Source organism: Falco punctatus (genome assembly GCF_963210335.1).
Source record: "Falco punctatus genome assembly, chromosome: 7".
Taxonomy (NCBI): Eukaryota; Metazoa; Chordata; class Aves; order Falconiformes; family Falconidae; genus Falco; species Falco punctatus.
Genome location: NC_137587.1, coordinates 40,546,801 through 40,562,113, shown reverse-complemented (window position 1 = coordinate 40,562,113; position 15,313 = coordinate 40,546,801). Strand labels below are relative to the sequence as shown.

General features: G+C 38.1%; 1 protein-coding gene across 10 annotated transcripts in view; it reads right to left on the bottom strand.

Moving 5' to 3' along the window:
• The window catches only part of KIAA0586, a 73,573-nt gene that overhangs the window by 24,174 nt on the left and 34,086 nt on the right, over nt 1-15,313 (bottom strand). For 6 of the 10 annotated variants that reach the window (XM_080394455.1, XM_080394451.1, XM_080394454.1 and 3 more), the window contains 8 exons: nt 14,846-15,005; nt 14,040-14,265; nt 13,207-13,448; nt 12,640-12,716; nt 9,765-9,899; nt 7,966-8,140; nt 4,751-4,890; nt 3-90 (listed from right to left, as the gene is read on the bottom strand). In XM_080394455.1, coding sequence (XP_080250581.1) covers nt 3-90; nt 4,751-4,890; nt 7,966-8,140; nt 9,765-9,899; nt 12,640-12,716; nt 13,207-13,448; nt 14,040-14,265; nt 14,846-15,005 — 1,243 coding nt within the window. Of the gene's footprint in view, nt 1-2; nt 91-4,750; nt 4,891-5,032; nt 5,095-7,965; nt 8,141-9,764; nt 9,900-12,639; nt 12,717-13,206; nt 13,449-14,039; nt 14,266-14,845; nt 15,006-15,313 lie in introns of those variants that run through there. The other 4 variants (XR_013929288.1, XM_080394453.1, XR_013929286.1 and 1 more) reach the window with 4 other exon arrangements.

The following is a 15,313-nucleotide window of genomic DNA, read 5'->3' as shown; positions in this document are numbered from 1 at the left end:
ACCTTCTTGCTGCATCTCTTCAGACTTCCTTCTCACATGAATAACTCGAGGTCTCACAGTCTCAACTTGTGCAGCCCCTCGGCTTTCCTCCTGTATATCATACATTAAAATCACATTACAAATCTGACTTTTGATGTAAAAGCACAGTAAAATTATGTGGCGCTTCAAGAAACATCCAAAGAGGTTTTTAAAGATTCATAAAAGGATATGCACTTGTTCTCCTTCCTTTCGACTTCAAAAGAATTTGGATCTGAATTAGCGTAGTTCAGTGCTACTTCCTCTAGACAAACATCCTGGGAGCAGTAGGTATGGCAAAGCGCCATTTAGACCTGAAGACACAGGAGACCCCTCAATTTTTACTCAAAGCATGTGGCAGAAAGAACATAAGATTTCCCTGTCTTTCTTCAATACCCAAAACTCCTCTGTAAGTATTATCCTTCTCAGTAAAAAGAGAAAGTTGAAAGGGAAAACAAAAAGAAAAACGTCAGCACACAGGCTGGAGAACTTTGCCAAGTATAAAATTTATTTCCTTGACCATGTTTTTAAAAAACATTTTCCACTTTTCCTGAAATGCTCTTCGGGACCCAGTTCTGCAGCAATGCCTATAAAGATTTTCTTAGAAACAACAAATGCTCTGCATGTTAGAAAGGGAGACAGCACATTTGTTAAGTAAGTTTGTTATCTTATGAGTTAAATGGAACAGGAATTGTGGCCCAAGGACATTCCACTACATGTGGACAGGAAACATAAGCAGTGCAAAACTGACTCATGGAGTCCTAGAAGACTTCAGCATTCTTCAAGGCAGACAAATTTGATTTCATTAGTTATTCTGTTGATTCCATAGATTAATATAAGTTTTTAAATGAAGATTCTGAAAGGAGGAGGAACATGAGTAAGATCATAAATGTTTGCGTATCACACAGCATTTGGACCCTACAGATACAATTTCTCTATGACTTCTGGGAAAATTATATGCCCTGAGAAGCAATGGCACAGGTTTTCTCTTGAAGACCTAATGACAAAGTACCGGTGGTATTTTGCTCCCCAAAAGCTAAAAAGGTAGAAAAGTTCTGTCAAGAGAAACCCTCCAGGAGGCCACAAGTGAAACAAACAGGCAAAAACATAAATGAAAAGCAGAAAAATGTTATGTCTGGCAAACAATAAGCATGGTGACAACTATGCAATTAAGGCTTCCCATTTCTTTCAGCTATGATAACTGGAATCTCAACAGTGATAATATTGCTTTTCATGTACTTAATGATCATTTAAGCCAGTGTGGAAAAAATGAGAAGGAACAAAAAGACAAGCCATTCAGTCACTGCCTTTTCCTCAATGGCTGCATGGATTTTTTTATACTCCCCAGTAAAGAAAGTGGAGAGGGCTACACTAGTAGATAGCATGTCATCTCTAACAAGCATCAGCACCTCAATAGCACAGTGATGCACATAAGCTGACAAAAGAATATGCATGTACCTGAGATCAAGCTAGCATCTCCACAAGGCACTCTGTTAGGACTGGCACTAAGTTGGACACCTCCACAGACCACAACATTGACCAACTCTGTTCATCATTCAAAGCTGACAAAATATGAAAGAGCTGAGATCTTCTGAAAGCAGGAAGGATTGTGGAAAAGTGATAGAAGGCCATCAATGTGACAAATCATTAAATGTAAGCAGCATAACAGTATAGGCACAAGCTCATGTGAAGTGGTTTTTTGTTTTGGATTTTTAACACGACAAACCAAAACCAGTTTAAACTGAACTGAGGTAACAGAGGCTGAGAGATAATGCATAGATTCATAACCTACAATTACACTTTTCTGAAGAGTAAAAAAAAATATTTTGAAATGCTAAAAATGAAAGCTAATGAGAATACCAAAATGACAATCCCACTTAAAAAATGCTGATTGTATAAAAACATTCATACTTATATAAGAACTTTATGAAAATATTTTGCAGCTAACTGGTTTTCTAAGATCTTAACCATGCATTTGGGACTTCAAATGATTTAGATTTATTATCTTTGAAAGATTTAGCCACATAAATATGACTTCCATGTTCATGTCCCTCCCATGATCAAAATTATTTATTTAGAATAGGAAAAGCCCAGCTTCCTCCTAGTCATTCTCTTGCTGCTTAAAGCTAAGAGCACAGGGTCAAAGTGGCCACAAACAGTCAATTCCTATATTATTGCACAAGAATGGACAGAAGGGGTCAAAATGAAGATGCATTTAGTCTGGCATTCTGTCTAACAGTGGCTAAAAGCATATATAAATCTCAAAAACAATCCAATACCAGAAATGGAGGAGCAGCCAAGGAATTTGTGTAGGTAAGAAAATTCCTGTATGACTTAAGCCATTTGTTTTGGAGTGAGTGACTACACAGACTTCACTCTTTATGGCTAAAAGACATTTGGTCCCGCCCTACATGAAAAGACAACGCTCTTTCTGTTGGTCAAAATCTGATCTACACACCAGTGCCAGGAAGCAAACAAGTGTTACATATATGGCAGTTCCACATTGCTGCCCACAACCTCGCTGAAATGATGATCCTGTTCAGACAGACTACAGGAACCACCCAAACTTTGCCATAACAAACCCCAACATACAGGAGGATCGTTTCCAGGTTAATCAGAAGGAAATTCTACCAAACTCAACGGCCAGCTGGACACCATCTGAAATACAATGTATTTTCCCAGGTCTCTCAGCATACATTGTGAAAAGCTTAGTTGTGCTCCTAAATAGATTAATCTTCTGGCTTTGTACATCGCTGGCAGTTTCATTTCAATGAAGGCAAATGCCTAGAGATGAAAACCAAGAAGTGAAACAATTGATGTGAGAGTGACTAACTTGGGAGGAAATCTTTTAAGAAATTTAAAGTGATTATCACCTTACACATCGCATGGAATGAATCTTTCTGAAAGCCTGAGTATCTCCTGCTCTCTTAGCTGATCTAAGGTTACCAGCAAATCTGTTTCCTACAGGCAGGTGACAAAGCAGATCCAGCCGTAGGTCTGAATACAGATGCCATCCCTAACTGAAACTAAGGGAAAGGTTCATCATTATTATGTGGCAGATGCTTGCCAGAAGAAGCTTTCAAATCATTTGGTACAGGGTTTTTTTTCCAGAGAAGGATGTACAGATCTAGTAGGGGTTCTTGTGGAGCGTAGCTTTGCCCCATCCAGGACAGAAGTTTACTGTGGTTATCACTTATAGGTGTGGTCATGTCACAGAAAAGCTAAAAAGTTAGCCCATGAGAAACAGTGATTTAGTCTTATATCAGGAACACCTACATACAGGAAGAGATTATTTTGTTTTGGGGAAAAAAACAGAACAAACAAAACCAGACACACAAAGTTTGGGGGTTTGTTGGTTTGGTTTGGAGGGAGGGTGAGTTTTACATATCAGCAGGCAAAACCCCCCACGCTAATGGTTCAGATGCAAGATAAAGTTTCTAAAGACAATATATAACTATCTGTATATTTTCTATGAAAGACACGATGTCAGATCACCTTACATTTCTTGCATAGGTAAGACTATGCACATGGGTAATATTACATGATACGTGATCAGTTGCCTGTACCCAGGCAGACAAAAGTCAATCCTAATCCCATCAGCTAATTCTCCAGCACATGAGATGCCAGTATCACTGTCTTCTTTATCACAGCTTGTGGTGCTAAACCAAGGAAAAATATTTACCCTTTCTGCCCCTTTTACTTTTAGCTAGTGAAATGATAACAAGGATGTGAGCTTCACCCCAACAAACTCAGCGGTTTAACAGAATCCAGTCTTGCCTGTGAACAACCTTTCCAAGAAATAATATGTTTGGTGATCTCAAAGTGAAAGAGGTATAACATTTAAAACCCGCTTTGAAGGTGCAACACATCACTTCAGATGACATATTTAAGAACTGCTCAGGCACCAATGGCATGATACACACCAAGGCTCAAAAATGGAAAACCAAGACATGTCAATATAAGATACTATAGGTTATTTTTAATATAGAACATCAGGGAAGGATAGAATGCATCAACAAACACAGCAACCATGGCAAGTACATTATCACTTTCAAACACACTGTGAAGTTTAACATATTAAAGAGCAGTCTGTCACTTTAATTTTTACGTTTTGCAACTTGCTATTTGAATTTATCTTTAGTCAGCAAGTAAACCATCATCTCTAGGTAACAGCACATACTAATAAAGTAGCAACAGATTAAGTCTAAAGCTTTCAAGCAGAGATCAATAGGATCTTCCTCTACTTTCAAGTATTTTGAGGTACATCATTACTGCCTTTCCAACCCTGCCCCTACTAGGACAAATGAAGCGCCTGAAATGCTGAATCAGTGGGTTACAATCTGTGAGGCCAAACCTCTACTGTTGCTTCCTCTCCTGTACATCCATCATGTTATTCTTCTGGATTTGAAGCACTGTGCCACTAAAACATTGGAATGCCCCATCTGAACTGAGTATGTAGAGTAAGTATTAGATCCTGTGAGACCAGTGAAGCTCTGAAGAAGTGCAGAAAAGGTAAAAAGGAAGGTCTGAGCCTAACAGAAAGCATATCGTAAGGATTCAGTCACAGCAAACACATTCATTTTTATTACACCCATCTACCTTTGACTTCAGTTTTGCAACTGAATGTGTCACCAGTTCTGTGATGTCAGTCACCACAGTGAAACAGGAAAATTTATTTTCCTAGGTTTCAGTTTGTGCTTTCTGAATAGTCACAGAAAAGATCCTTTGAGTTTACCTGGGACAGATCCTCTGAGAGAGATGTCACTCTGCAGCTTGGTCGGGCTGCTTGCAGGACAGGATTTAAAACTGGCTGCGATTCCAGTTCAGCCATAACCATTGGACCACAACTTATATCTGCTTCTCCAAAAATTCCTGCTGAGAGAGAAAAATAAAGAGAAAAAAACTCCTTGATGGGCTGGAGCAATAATCTCCCAGTCAACTGATGCGGCAGGATGTGGAGCCTTTCAAGATTCAACAATGGGACATGCAATGTTAAAGAGAATTATTTCTCCCTTACACAGCTCACTGTATATCCCTTGAAGTATTCTTGTGGGGAAGAAAGCAGTAAGAAATACATATCTGTGGAAATTGAAAAAAGTAAATCAGTTTTATCATCTGCAGATTTCTAACACGGCAAGCATTTATGATAGCTTCAAAGCTGTATATAGTTCATCATACCATTATATGCTTAATGAGCTTTATCACACATATTGGAAAGCGATTGGAAAGGCTTCTTCATGAAAATGTTTCACTGTTGTGTGAACGAAAAGAAACCTGCACATAGCCTTTTTTAAAGGGATAATTTGCTATCTAATCCAGCACTTATCATGCTTTTGCAGCCCGCAAGTGTGTAAAGCATCTTTATCAAAAATGTACTGACAGCTCATGAACTAACTTTAGCCTTCTGCTATCATACAGAGACAAGGAATGAATTTTAAGCTTAATTAACTATAATCATTGCTTAATTAACTGTAATTATTGTTCACTTTAAGACTACACATTTCATTTGCATGTTGGTTTTTATATCCATGACTTTTAAGCACTGAAAACAAGGATTTATAAATGAAAGACGGATCATCAAGATGCTGTTCTATACCTACCTAAGCAACACCTGCTCCATCCTACAAACAGACATCATGTTTCCATAACACAAATAAAAACTGGTCACAAAGCTGAAGATACACATAGACACACAATCCCCAGAATTCTTACAAGTATATATCTGTGAGTGACTCATTCTGACAGAGAAACTGAGCATCCTCTGCAAGGTTTTATGTACAGAGATATACACCCTGAAAAAGGTGAACTTCAACAGGCATTGCTGTATCAATTATTTAATTTTACTCCTAAAAATAATGATCAGATAAAATGATGGACCTGCATTGTAACTGTGGTGGCTATCAGGAAACAGCTCTTAGTTCTGACTTGCAATAGACTGAAGGACATGCAACCTCACGTACTAGTGGACAGATAAAAAAGATTTGAAAGAGAAGTGGAAACAATCACAGATCATTCCTTCCCCTCTCCACCCCAGTCCCCCACCCCCCAAGAACAGATTGTTTCCTATTCAGTGTTGACTTCACTATTAAAAGGACTTGGAAACAAGATTTTCTGTTCTTCCCTGATATGAAAACACTCTTGCCTTGAAAGTAGATCCCATGTTTTATACCATGTTGTTTCCTTAGCAATGTCAATGAATACTGTGCTGTGTGTTCAGAGATGGGGAGGGAGGGAACATAAGTTAAAAATCATAAGAAACCAAGAGAACTCAATCTGGGATTATTACAGATTATATAAAAGCACCTTATGGTAGTTAGTCCAGAGCACTTGCTGCCTCTCAAAAATATACTACAACAGAAACACTACTACAAGATTTAGAGATAAGCATAAAAATTTCCTAGAAAAACACACTGATTTTAAATTATCATCACATGCAGGAGTTGCTTTTCAGAAGTGTTAGGTATTTACAGGATAGACAAAAGGCATCCTAAATTAAATTAAATACATTTTAAAAATAGATATAGAGGAGATACAAACATGTCATGCCACATACAGCTACAGACAGTCTGGATAAGAAGGAAATATCCCTAGTAGCCAGGTTCTCCCATTAACATGCACCTCCTAACTCCCTGTATCCTTCTGAGCACTGTTAAGACACTGCAGATTGATCTAGATCACTAATTCACTCTACATCACGGTGCTCTTAACGCTGACTGTCCTTTAACAACGCAGTGTTAACAAGTGACTTGGAGAAATGTCTTATGCCAGGAAGCCCAATGTAACCAATCTCCAAACAACATTCAACAAACTACTTTTAAGTAAAAGTCTGATAACACATAATGTACTAGAATTTATTTTCAAGGCTGATGGTGGTGTAGCTGGTCCAAAACATTAGGTAACAGCTAGCTTAAAAAGCTTACTCTCCATGTTACCAGTTCAAATGTAAATCAGTTCAAAAATAAGCAAATACTCTTATTGCTCTGAAATTGTTTTTGCCACATGTTAAACACTTTCAATTCCAATCCACTTCCTACTGGTCAAGGGTTGATGAACATGAGATATGCTTCTCTTGTCAATTCATAAATGTGAACATTAAGAGGATGGAAAACCAGCTGTTTGATCACTTTACACAACTTTTGATGAATCAGTGCAATCACATTTGTGTTGTAACAGCCTAATAATTACTTCAGTTTAGTTTAAATCATATTTAAAACCACAGTCAACAAATAAAGAGTTTCTACATGCTTGCAGCAATTTAAGTATAGAAGTACATTTTCAGATAATAATAGAGAAACTGGGATAAAAAATAAGGGAAAGGAAGGATGGGCCATAGGTTACAGCTGTAGTTTCAACTGGATATAAATAAATTAAATTCCCTGCTTTACCACATCAAATTATCTCTGCACTACTTTGTACAAGCCATTATGTGTGGGCCTCAGCTACCCATCTCAGAAAAAAAGGATTCTTATATTGCTACAGGAATATATGAAACTAAAATATATTACTGATTATGAGACACTGCAGTATCACCTTGATGGAGTGATAAAACAATAAGGGGGAGTGCCTGTGTAAGAGGACAAAAAGAAATAGCTTGAACTGCTGGTGTTAATACCTCTCTTATGGAAACCGACCTCAAGAATGGTTAAACTGTGTTTGAGAACTGCATTTGACTTAAAAGGATACTTAACAAGTCAGCTTTTGTACAGGCAAGTGGGTACTTGCCATGATTTTTAAAAAAACTGTAGAATATTACAAAGAGGAGTGAAAACGAGGCTTGAATTACATCCAGTTCTCAGAACAGGAACACTAACAATTTCATTGCAGCAACTGCCTTTAAATTTTTAATTTTGGATTTTGAACATAACCTCTGAAATTATTTCAGATTCTGTTCTAGAAAATCCTCAGAATCCACATAAATATCATAGAGAAGAAATAACAGTCTAATTGTACCTCCAATTTGGGCAAGCTGCCCTGGCGATGGGCAACCCCAGCGTGCTCTGTTCTCGGAAGTCTGAGCAGTTGGACGGTTCATATAAACTGAATGTCCCATTAGGATTCTCTCTGCTGCTCTGGTCAGCCTTGGTCTTTGACCTTCACTGAGCTCCCCAACACTACCATCAGAATCCTACATAGAACAGCAACATCAGAACAGCAGGTATACAAAAACCACCAATGTATTTCTTCCAAAACTAGGCATCGTTATCTGATTACATTAACTGTTAAAACATTCATAAACCTAAGTCTATACTATTTGCATTGAAAAAAGAAAACTGAAATTGAGGAGGTATCATCTAATGGGGTTTGAAAATAAGATCTACATTCATCAGTACTGGACAGAAAAGAATCACTTACAGCCAAACAGCATCACTTATTTTCTTAGTGGTATCCCAACATGATCAGAATCTAAGTTACATTTATAGCACATGAAGTCTTTAATGTTACAGATATGGCCATTGTTGACTGCCTGACCTTGTAACACTGGAAGCACCTAAAAGCTATTGACCATCTGTTGTACAGCATGTCAGATAAAAAGTTCTATTTTTTAAGTAGGTTTGGATGGCACTTAAAATAGGGATGATGGCTCTCTGAAATCTGACTTTCAGAGTTGCAGATGAAAAATAGTATGCTTCTATGCAGGAAAACAGGTTGAACAGACATACACATGTGCACAGTATCATTCTAAGGAAAGAGTACTACCACCTAGCAGAATATTCTTTCTCTTAAAAATGAGAAGGTATGCTTGCACATGCCTTGCCAGAATCTAGGGGGAGTTTATTACCGTGTCTTGTATGGACAGACTGAGCAGTCCATGGCTATGGGAAAGGGAAAAAGCAAATTAGAGATGCATTTGTAATTGGCAGTGCTGATGAGAAAATGTCACTACAATTAGTCAAACTCAGAGCCTACACTATAGAAAGCTTTTCACTAAGTCCATCCACCAATGCTCATTAAGCCAAATAAAGACAGACAAAGGAACAGTTAAGGAGGTGAGTGAAGTTAGTAATTATTTAGACTAAACTGACCAAGACAGAAAGAAGAAACTGCATTTGCAGCAATAAAAATCACAAAAAGCAAGATCTGTCATATATAAAGGTGTTCATGAACCATATTGCAGTATTCAGAGTTCATTTCCTTTAAATGTTCCTCCAGCTATGGCAGTTAGAACAGACTCCCAATCCAAACTGCTGTTTTCCACATACAAAATACTTAGATGTGTACAAGATGACTTTTGTCCTTTGTGATACAGATTTTTCTGTTAGTCTGTTTTTTTCTGCCAACTAGATATGAGTATTTTGATGTTTTGTTCCAAGATCAGTATCGACAGCATGTGCAAAAGTGCATGTAAACATTTGCTGAGTTATTCTTCATACTTCCCTAAAATACTCACATGGCTATTAAGTGCACTGAACTTGTACTGTTAAACATACCACCTGTATTGCTGAAGTGACAGAAAACTTCCCTGGTAATCAAAATGACAGGACAAATCTACTGGAATGGCCACACACATGCCTTGAAAACTAGGTACATGTGATACTATGTACACCTAACGTTTATAGCAACAGTGTTCTTAAGAATTTTTACAAGAGAACATAGCCAACAGAAGTGGGATCACTTCCAGCAGGGAATGAAGTGTATGAACCTGTTCTGTAGCCAACAGAAAGGATAAGCTTGAAATATTTCATCTACCTCTCAGTAGGAAAGTATCACTTTAAACTTACTGTATTGGAAGAAAAAGCACTGTGAGTTACCTCCAAACAGTACATTCCTTCTTGTGCAGCAACGGGTGCTTGATTTAATTTGGCTAAAAGAGTCTCAACAGGGTCCCTGTGATAGCCTTTATCCAGTGTTCTCACCACTTGTCCTTCACTGGGAGGATCATAATCCTAAAACAAAGAAACAAATTTCACATGATACATGATCCAAACCCAATTTTTGTAGGAACTTGAATCATTCTTACTTTAGTTGACAATTCAGCTTTCTTCTTTTATAGTAAGTTCTTACAGTTTCCACAGCAAGAACTTGTGTCATGAAGATCTAGGCATTTAAAAATAAGCAAACCGATGACACTGCTTTCTCCTTTTATCTACAGACATTCACAGTCTTCATTTGATACGTAAGACTGCAACACTTAAAGAAGAACACAGTCCTTCAGGCCTCCAGAGTTCAGGGAAACACTTAAATCCTCACACTGACTCCTAGCAACAATCTGGCTGCAGAGCTGCTCTCACAAGCAAGGATTTAGCTTCTTCATCCACAGAGCCTTGTTTGAGGATGGAGGACCAGTGGAAGGAGTTATGATTCAGCTGATAAAGACAAGGAAGACCATCTTGGCAAGTAAGCTTTCTAACCTGATGAAGAAAACTTTAATTTAGGTTCACCTGATAACAGAGTCTTAAGCCCAGAGTTTAAGAGAGGAACTGTGGCAGACAGGAGGCATCTAAAAAGAAGCCCACAAAAGGAACTTCTACAACCTTGATCACGAGGGAAGGCATTCTCCTCAGATGCCTATACACTCCCATGGCAAAGTCTGGACAACAGACAGAAAGATCGGCAAGTTCAGGGCAGAGTCTCACAACAATGACATGAATCAAATTATGGATATTAGATGGGAAAGTATGCACAGGTCAAGCATGGCCATGTACGGGTAGAAATGTTTAGGAAGCATAGGCAGTGAGAAGAAAAGTGGGCTCCTACTCCAGGACATTCAAACTTTGCATTATTGAGGTTGGAAGGGACCTCTGGAGATTGTCTAGTCAACCTGACTGCTCAAGGCAGCACCTCTTCCAGTGTTTGGCCACCTCCATAGTAAAAACATTACTTATGTTTAAAAGGAATTTCCTGAATTTCAGTCTGTGTCCACTACCTCCTGTCTTTCACTTAGAAGAGTCTGGCTCAGACTTCCTTACTTACTTCCATACACCAGGTATTCATACACTTTTGTAAGATTCCCCCATGGCTTTCTCTTCTCCAGATGAAACAATCCAGGCTCTCTCAGTATGAGAGATGACCCAGTCCTTTAATCATTTTTGTAGTCCTTTGCTGGACTCAATCCAGTAAATGCTTATCTTTCTTGTATTGGAAAGCCCATAACTGGACACAATACTCTCAATGCTGTCTCACCAGTACAGAGTAAAGAGGAAGGACCACCTCCCTTGACATGCTGGCAATGCTCTTCCCAGTGTAGCAAAGGATGACAGTGGCCTTCTTTGCCACAAGGGCATGCTGCCAGCCCATGTTCAACTTGTCCACCAAGATCCCCAAGTTCTTTCCTGCAAAGCTGCTTTCCAGTCAGTCAGGCCCCAGCATGTACTGGTGCATGATGTTGCTCCTCCTCAGGTGCAGAACATGGCATTTCTCCTTCTTGAACTTAATGAGATTCCTGTGATCCCATTTCACTAGCCTGGTGAGGTTCCTCTGAATGGTGGCAAACCCCCCTGGTGTATCAAACAGTTTTGTATCATCCGAAAACTTGCTGATGACACAGTGTGTTCCACCATCTAAGTCACTACTGAACATGTTAAACAGCACTGATGCTACTATTGACCCTTGGCATACACCACTAGTGACTGGCCTCCAGCTGGACTTCTGATACTGATGGCAACCCTTTAAGTCCAGTAGCTCAGCCAATTTTCAGTCCCAGGTCAAATCATTCCTTGAATTCACAGACCTCCACGTGCCTACTGATGGTCTGAGTCAGGATCAGAGGCGAAAGGAACACTAGGGATGTGCGCAGGGCCTGCTCCAGAACACCTGACCAACAGGAAGTAAGAGAAGGCTTTCTACAAAACATTAACAGGGATCTGATGACTGCAGGTCTTCATCCTCATGGCAGACTTCAACTATGTGGATGACAGAAAAGCCACAAAGCATTGTGGAGGCAGTCCACAAAGTTTTTGAAATCCTTCTGGAGTTCCCTTCCAACCAATACTATTACAATTTCACTATCATTTTTTTTATTCTTTCATAAAGTAAACAGTTTGTTTTAAGCATAGTATTAGTCTACCTGATACTATCATTTATACAACAGCTGTGTCCTACCAAGAGGCATTATACAAAGTCAGAGAGGGAATGTCCAGGCATTTGAGGGAGTGTTAAAAGAGAAAGGGAACAGAGAATACCTTGACTTGAGGAGCTTCCAGGACAAAGGAGTAAAGCAGATGTCAGATAAGAAACTATACTGAAGTTTTAAGCAGCTTCAACTAACTCCAGCCTCAGCTACCCTACTTTAATAATTTAAGCAAACAACCAATTAAAAGATGTCTTAAAGCTGAAACAGCTTAGAGAACAACAATGTTCTGTTTAAGATGTCTTAAAATTAAAAGCAATGAAGAAATGAAAATGTGTATTAGCTCTCACCTACAGAAGTATATAAATAATTCGAGTTTTTTAATTTAATATCTTTTTATTTAATATATTAACAGTTTTTTAAAATATATATTCGTTTGTATAATGTGGGTTTTTTCTTTGGAGCTCTGAAATTCTAACATTCTTTGTAAGTGTACAGTTTAAAAGCATAAATTTAAAAAGTTTGTAAGTGAAAATGCTTAAAGCACATCCAATTTATCAAGATGCTCAAGGCAGAACACGACACTAACTCCATTTCCTTGTGAAACATTTCCTTACCATTTCATTGGCATCTTGTAAAGTACTGGTTAAGCTCTCAGTGAGGTTTCGAAGAGATAGTCTTCTTTCTGCTAAAGCTGGAAAATATTTTAAGTTACAAATACTAAAACCCATGCAAGTTACATGAAAGAAGGCCAAGGCCACATTCTTTAATAATTGCAACACAGTGCTTTACTAAAGTTGGAAATTCCTACTGCCAGACATGTATTATAAAGACATATTTTCAGCTTCCAAGAAAAATCACTCTTACACTTTGCTTTCAATGAAAACTTAGTACTTAGAACCACATGGTACTTCTGCAAGACAGTCCCAATTATTTTCCAAGTTGGTCTTATGACAGAAGAGCTGATTTAATCTTTTTTCATTAATAAGCAGAAGCATTTTGTACAGAGACAAGAAAAAGAGCAATGAGGTCTCTTAAATCCAAAACCATGAACTGAAAGTTAAGGACCACATTAATGCAGTTTTATCAGAAAATGTATCAAACGTAACTTCAGTAGACTGGAAGAGAAGTTGATAAAGAATTAATCCAAATTCTGATTTCCACAAATGTGCCTAGTTAGTTACCTCCTGCAGCCAGTATCTGTCCACAGCTGAAGAGTACCTCTCCTTCTGAGATATGTCTGTCTGCAGTTTCTGTTTCTGTGAGAGTAAGGCTGCTTTCCTGCGTGGACTGCCCAGAACTAATAGTAGGCACAGGTGATGGAGCCTGTGGCTTGCAGGGAAGCAATTCAAAGGGCCTCACTGATGACTGCTGAGAAGGTAAAATCAAGTCTTCTGGTTCCTCATCATTAGCCACTGACATCTCACTATAAAATAAGGATATGCATTATGAATACACCAAAATGCCTTGCACAGTATAAAGACTTAAATACATATTGGAAAGAAATTAATTTACAAGTATTTTTTTCAAATGAAAGCACAGTGTTTTACAGAATAGCCTGAGAATCAACATGGTTAAATAATATTATTAATCAATTTCTGGTTATAACAAAAAATTACCATGTGTATTCTCACTGAGGTAATAGAAAAATAAAATTCTAATAATACAATATTTCATCATCACTACATTTATTACTGGCAGGTGTAAAAACACAAGTTTACTGAGTATAACATTCAGCAGGACGATAAATAAGGACTAAAAAAATCCTGAGAAAGCTCCCGATTTCACATTTTTCCCCCAAAATATTAAGTTGAGCAATTCAAAAAAGGAATCCTGGATTACCTCAGTGTCTCCTGACATATACGTTAAGCATTTCTTTCTACTGAAAGAGGGTATATGTAGAAAGAATATTTTAAAATTTAGTTTTAATATTTAATTTTAAAATTTAATTTTAAATAAATTAAAATAAAAGAATTTTTTTAAAATATGAGAAAACTGTGCAGCCTGTTCAACTCACACAGCCTTGGGACAGAATGGTTCTTCAATTAAAGGGCTGGGTTTCTCTTCTTCCAGAGGAAGTTCTGCATCATCCCATGGGTTTGGAGGCTTTGGACTTTCCATTTTTGCGGCTCCGGAGACCCACTCTGAGGCAGAAGGGCTTGGTGTGATTGTTCTAGGAGGTGTATTGACAGGGGTAACCACAGGGGTGCCAATCTGACTAGTGGCAGCTGGAATCTCAACTCCTGCATATGTGAAGTCAAATTTCAGATCAGAAAGGAAAGCAGGCAGTAAATCTTGGACAGAGAGCTAGTCAGTTCTACTAAGCACTTGTACTTTTTGTGATACCTTTTGATAGTTACAGGGACAAGACTAGATAAAGCCTAGTTTCTTTTAAATACAGTGTTGGCTTTTGAAGGAGCTAGAATAAAACCTCACTTGCTTACTTCCTTTAATAAAAGAGACCGTTCTGCATTTTAAAAACTAAGTGCTTTACTTGGAGAGCGTAAATTTGACTTAATTACATTTGAAACACAGGAAGGAGCAGAAGACCTATTTTTCTGATGTGAAAAAGTGTGGAGGGGCTGGGAGGGGTGGAAATCACAGAGAGTATAAAAAAGTTTGAAAATAGAACTGTTACCAAATAAAAGATGTTTGCTTTTTATATGGATTAGCCCATAATTTTTGTAATTCATGAGCTCCCACTTGAATTATAGCCTCAAGAATATTTACCCTGAGAGATAACGTGTCTTTGAAGAAGAAAATTAAAGGTAGCAGATTAAAGCATATTTACTATTTCTAAACTTCAATTATTATTTTCACTACCTGTTTCTTTAATTTTTTCATGTTCATGAATATCCCCACTCATTCCTGTAAGAGATAGAGAAGACTCTGGAGTTTTGACTGGAGGCAATTCTTTTTCTGAAGGTGGTGTTTGTGGTGGTGTGGCCTGGGGTGTTGGCAACGGAGTAGGGACAACAGACTCCTGAGGGGGAAAAAAATTGTAACCATAGTTATTACCTCAATGCAAAATTCCTGTCTTCCAAGTATCCCCAGAGACAGCTGAGGAAGAGAGAGAAGGGCAGGTTATCACAGAATAGGAACAGCTTAAATTGGTGCTTCACAGGTCTAACTCCTCCATCTAAACGTAAAGTTGCAGAACGCTAAATGTTATGCTTCGACAAAATAAACTAAAACCCAGTAAACTATGCATAAATAATTATGTATAGAATAGACTATTTCAGTTGGAAGGGACCTACAATGATCATGTAGTCCAACTGCTTGACCAGTTCA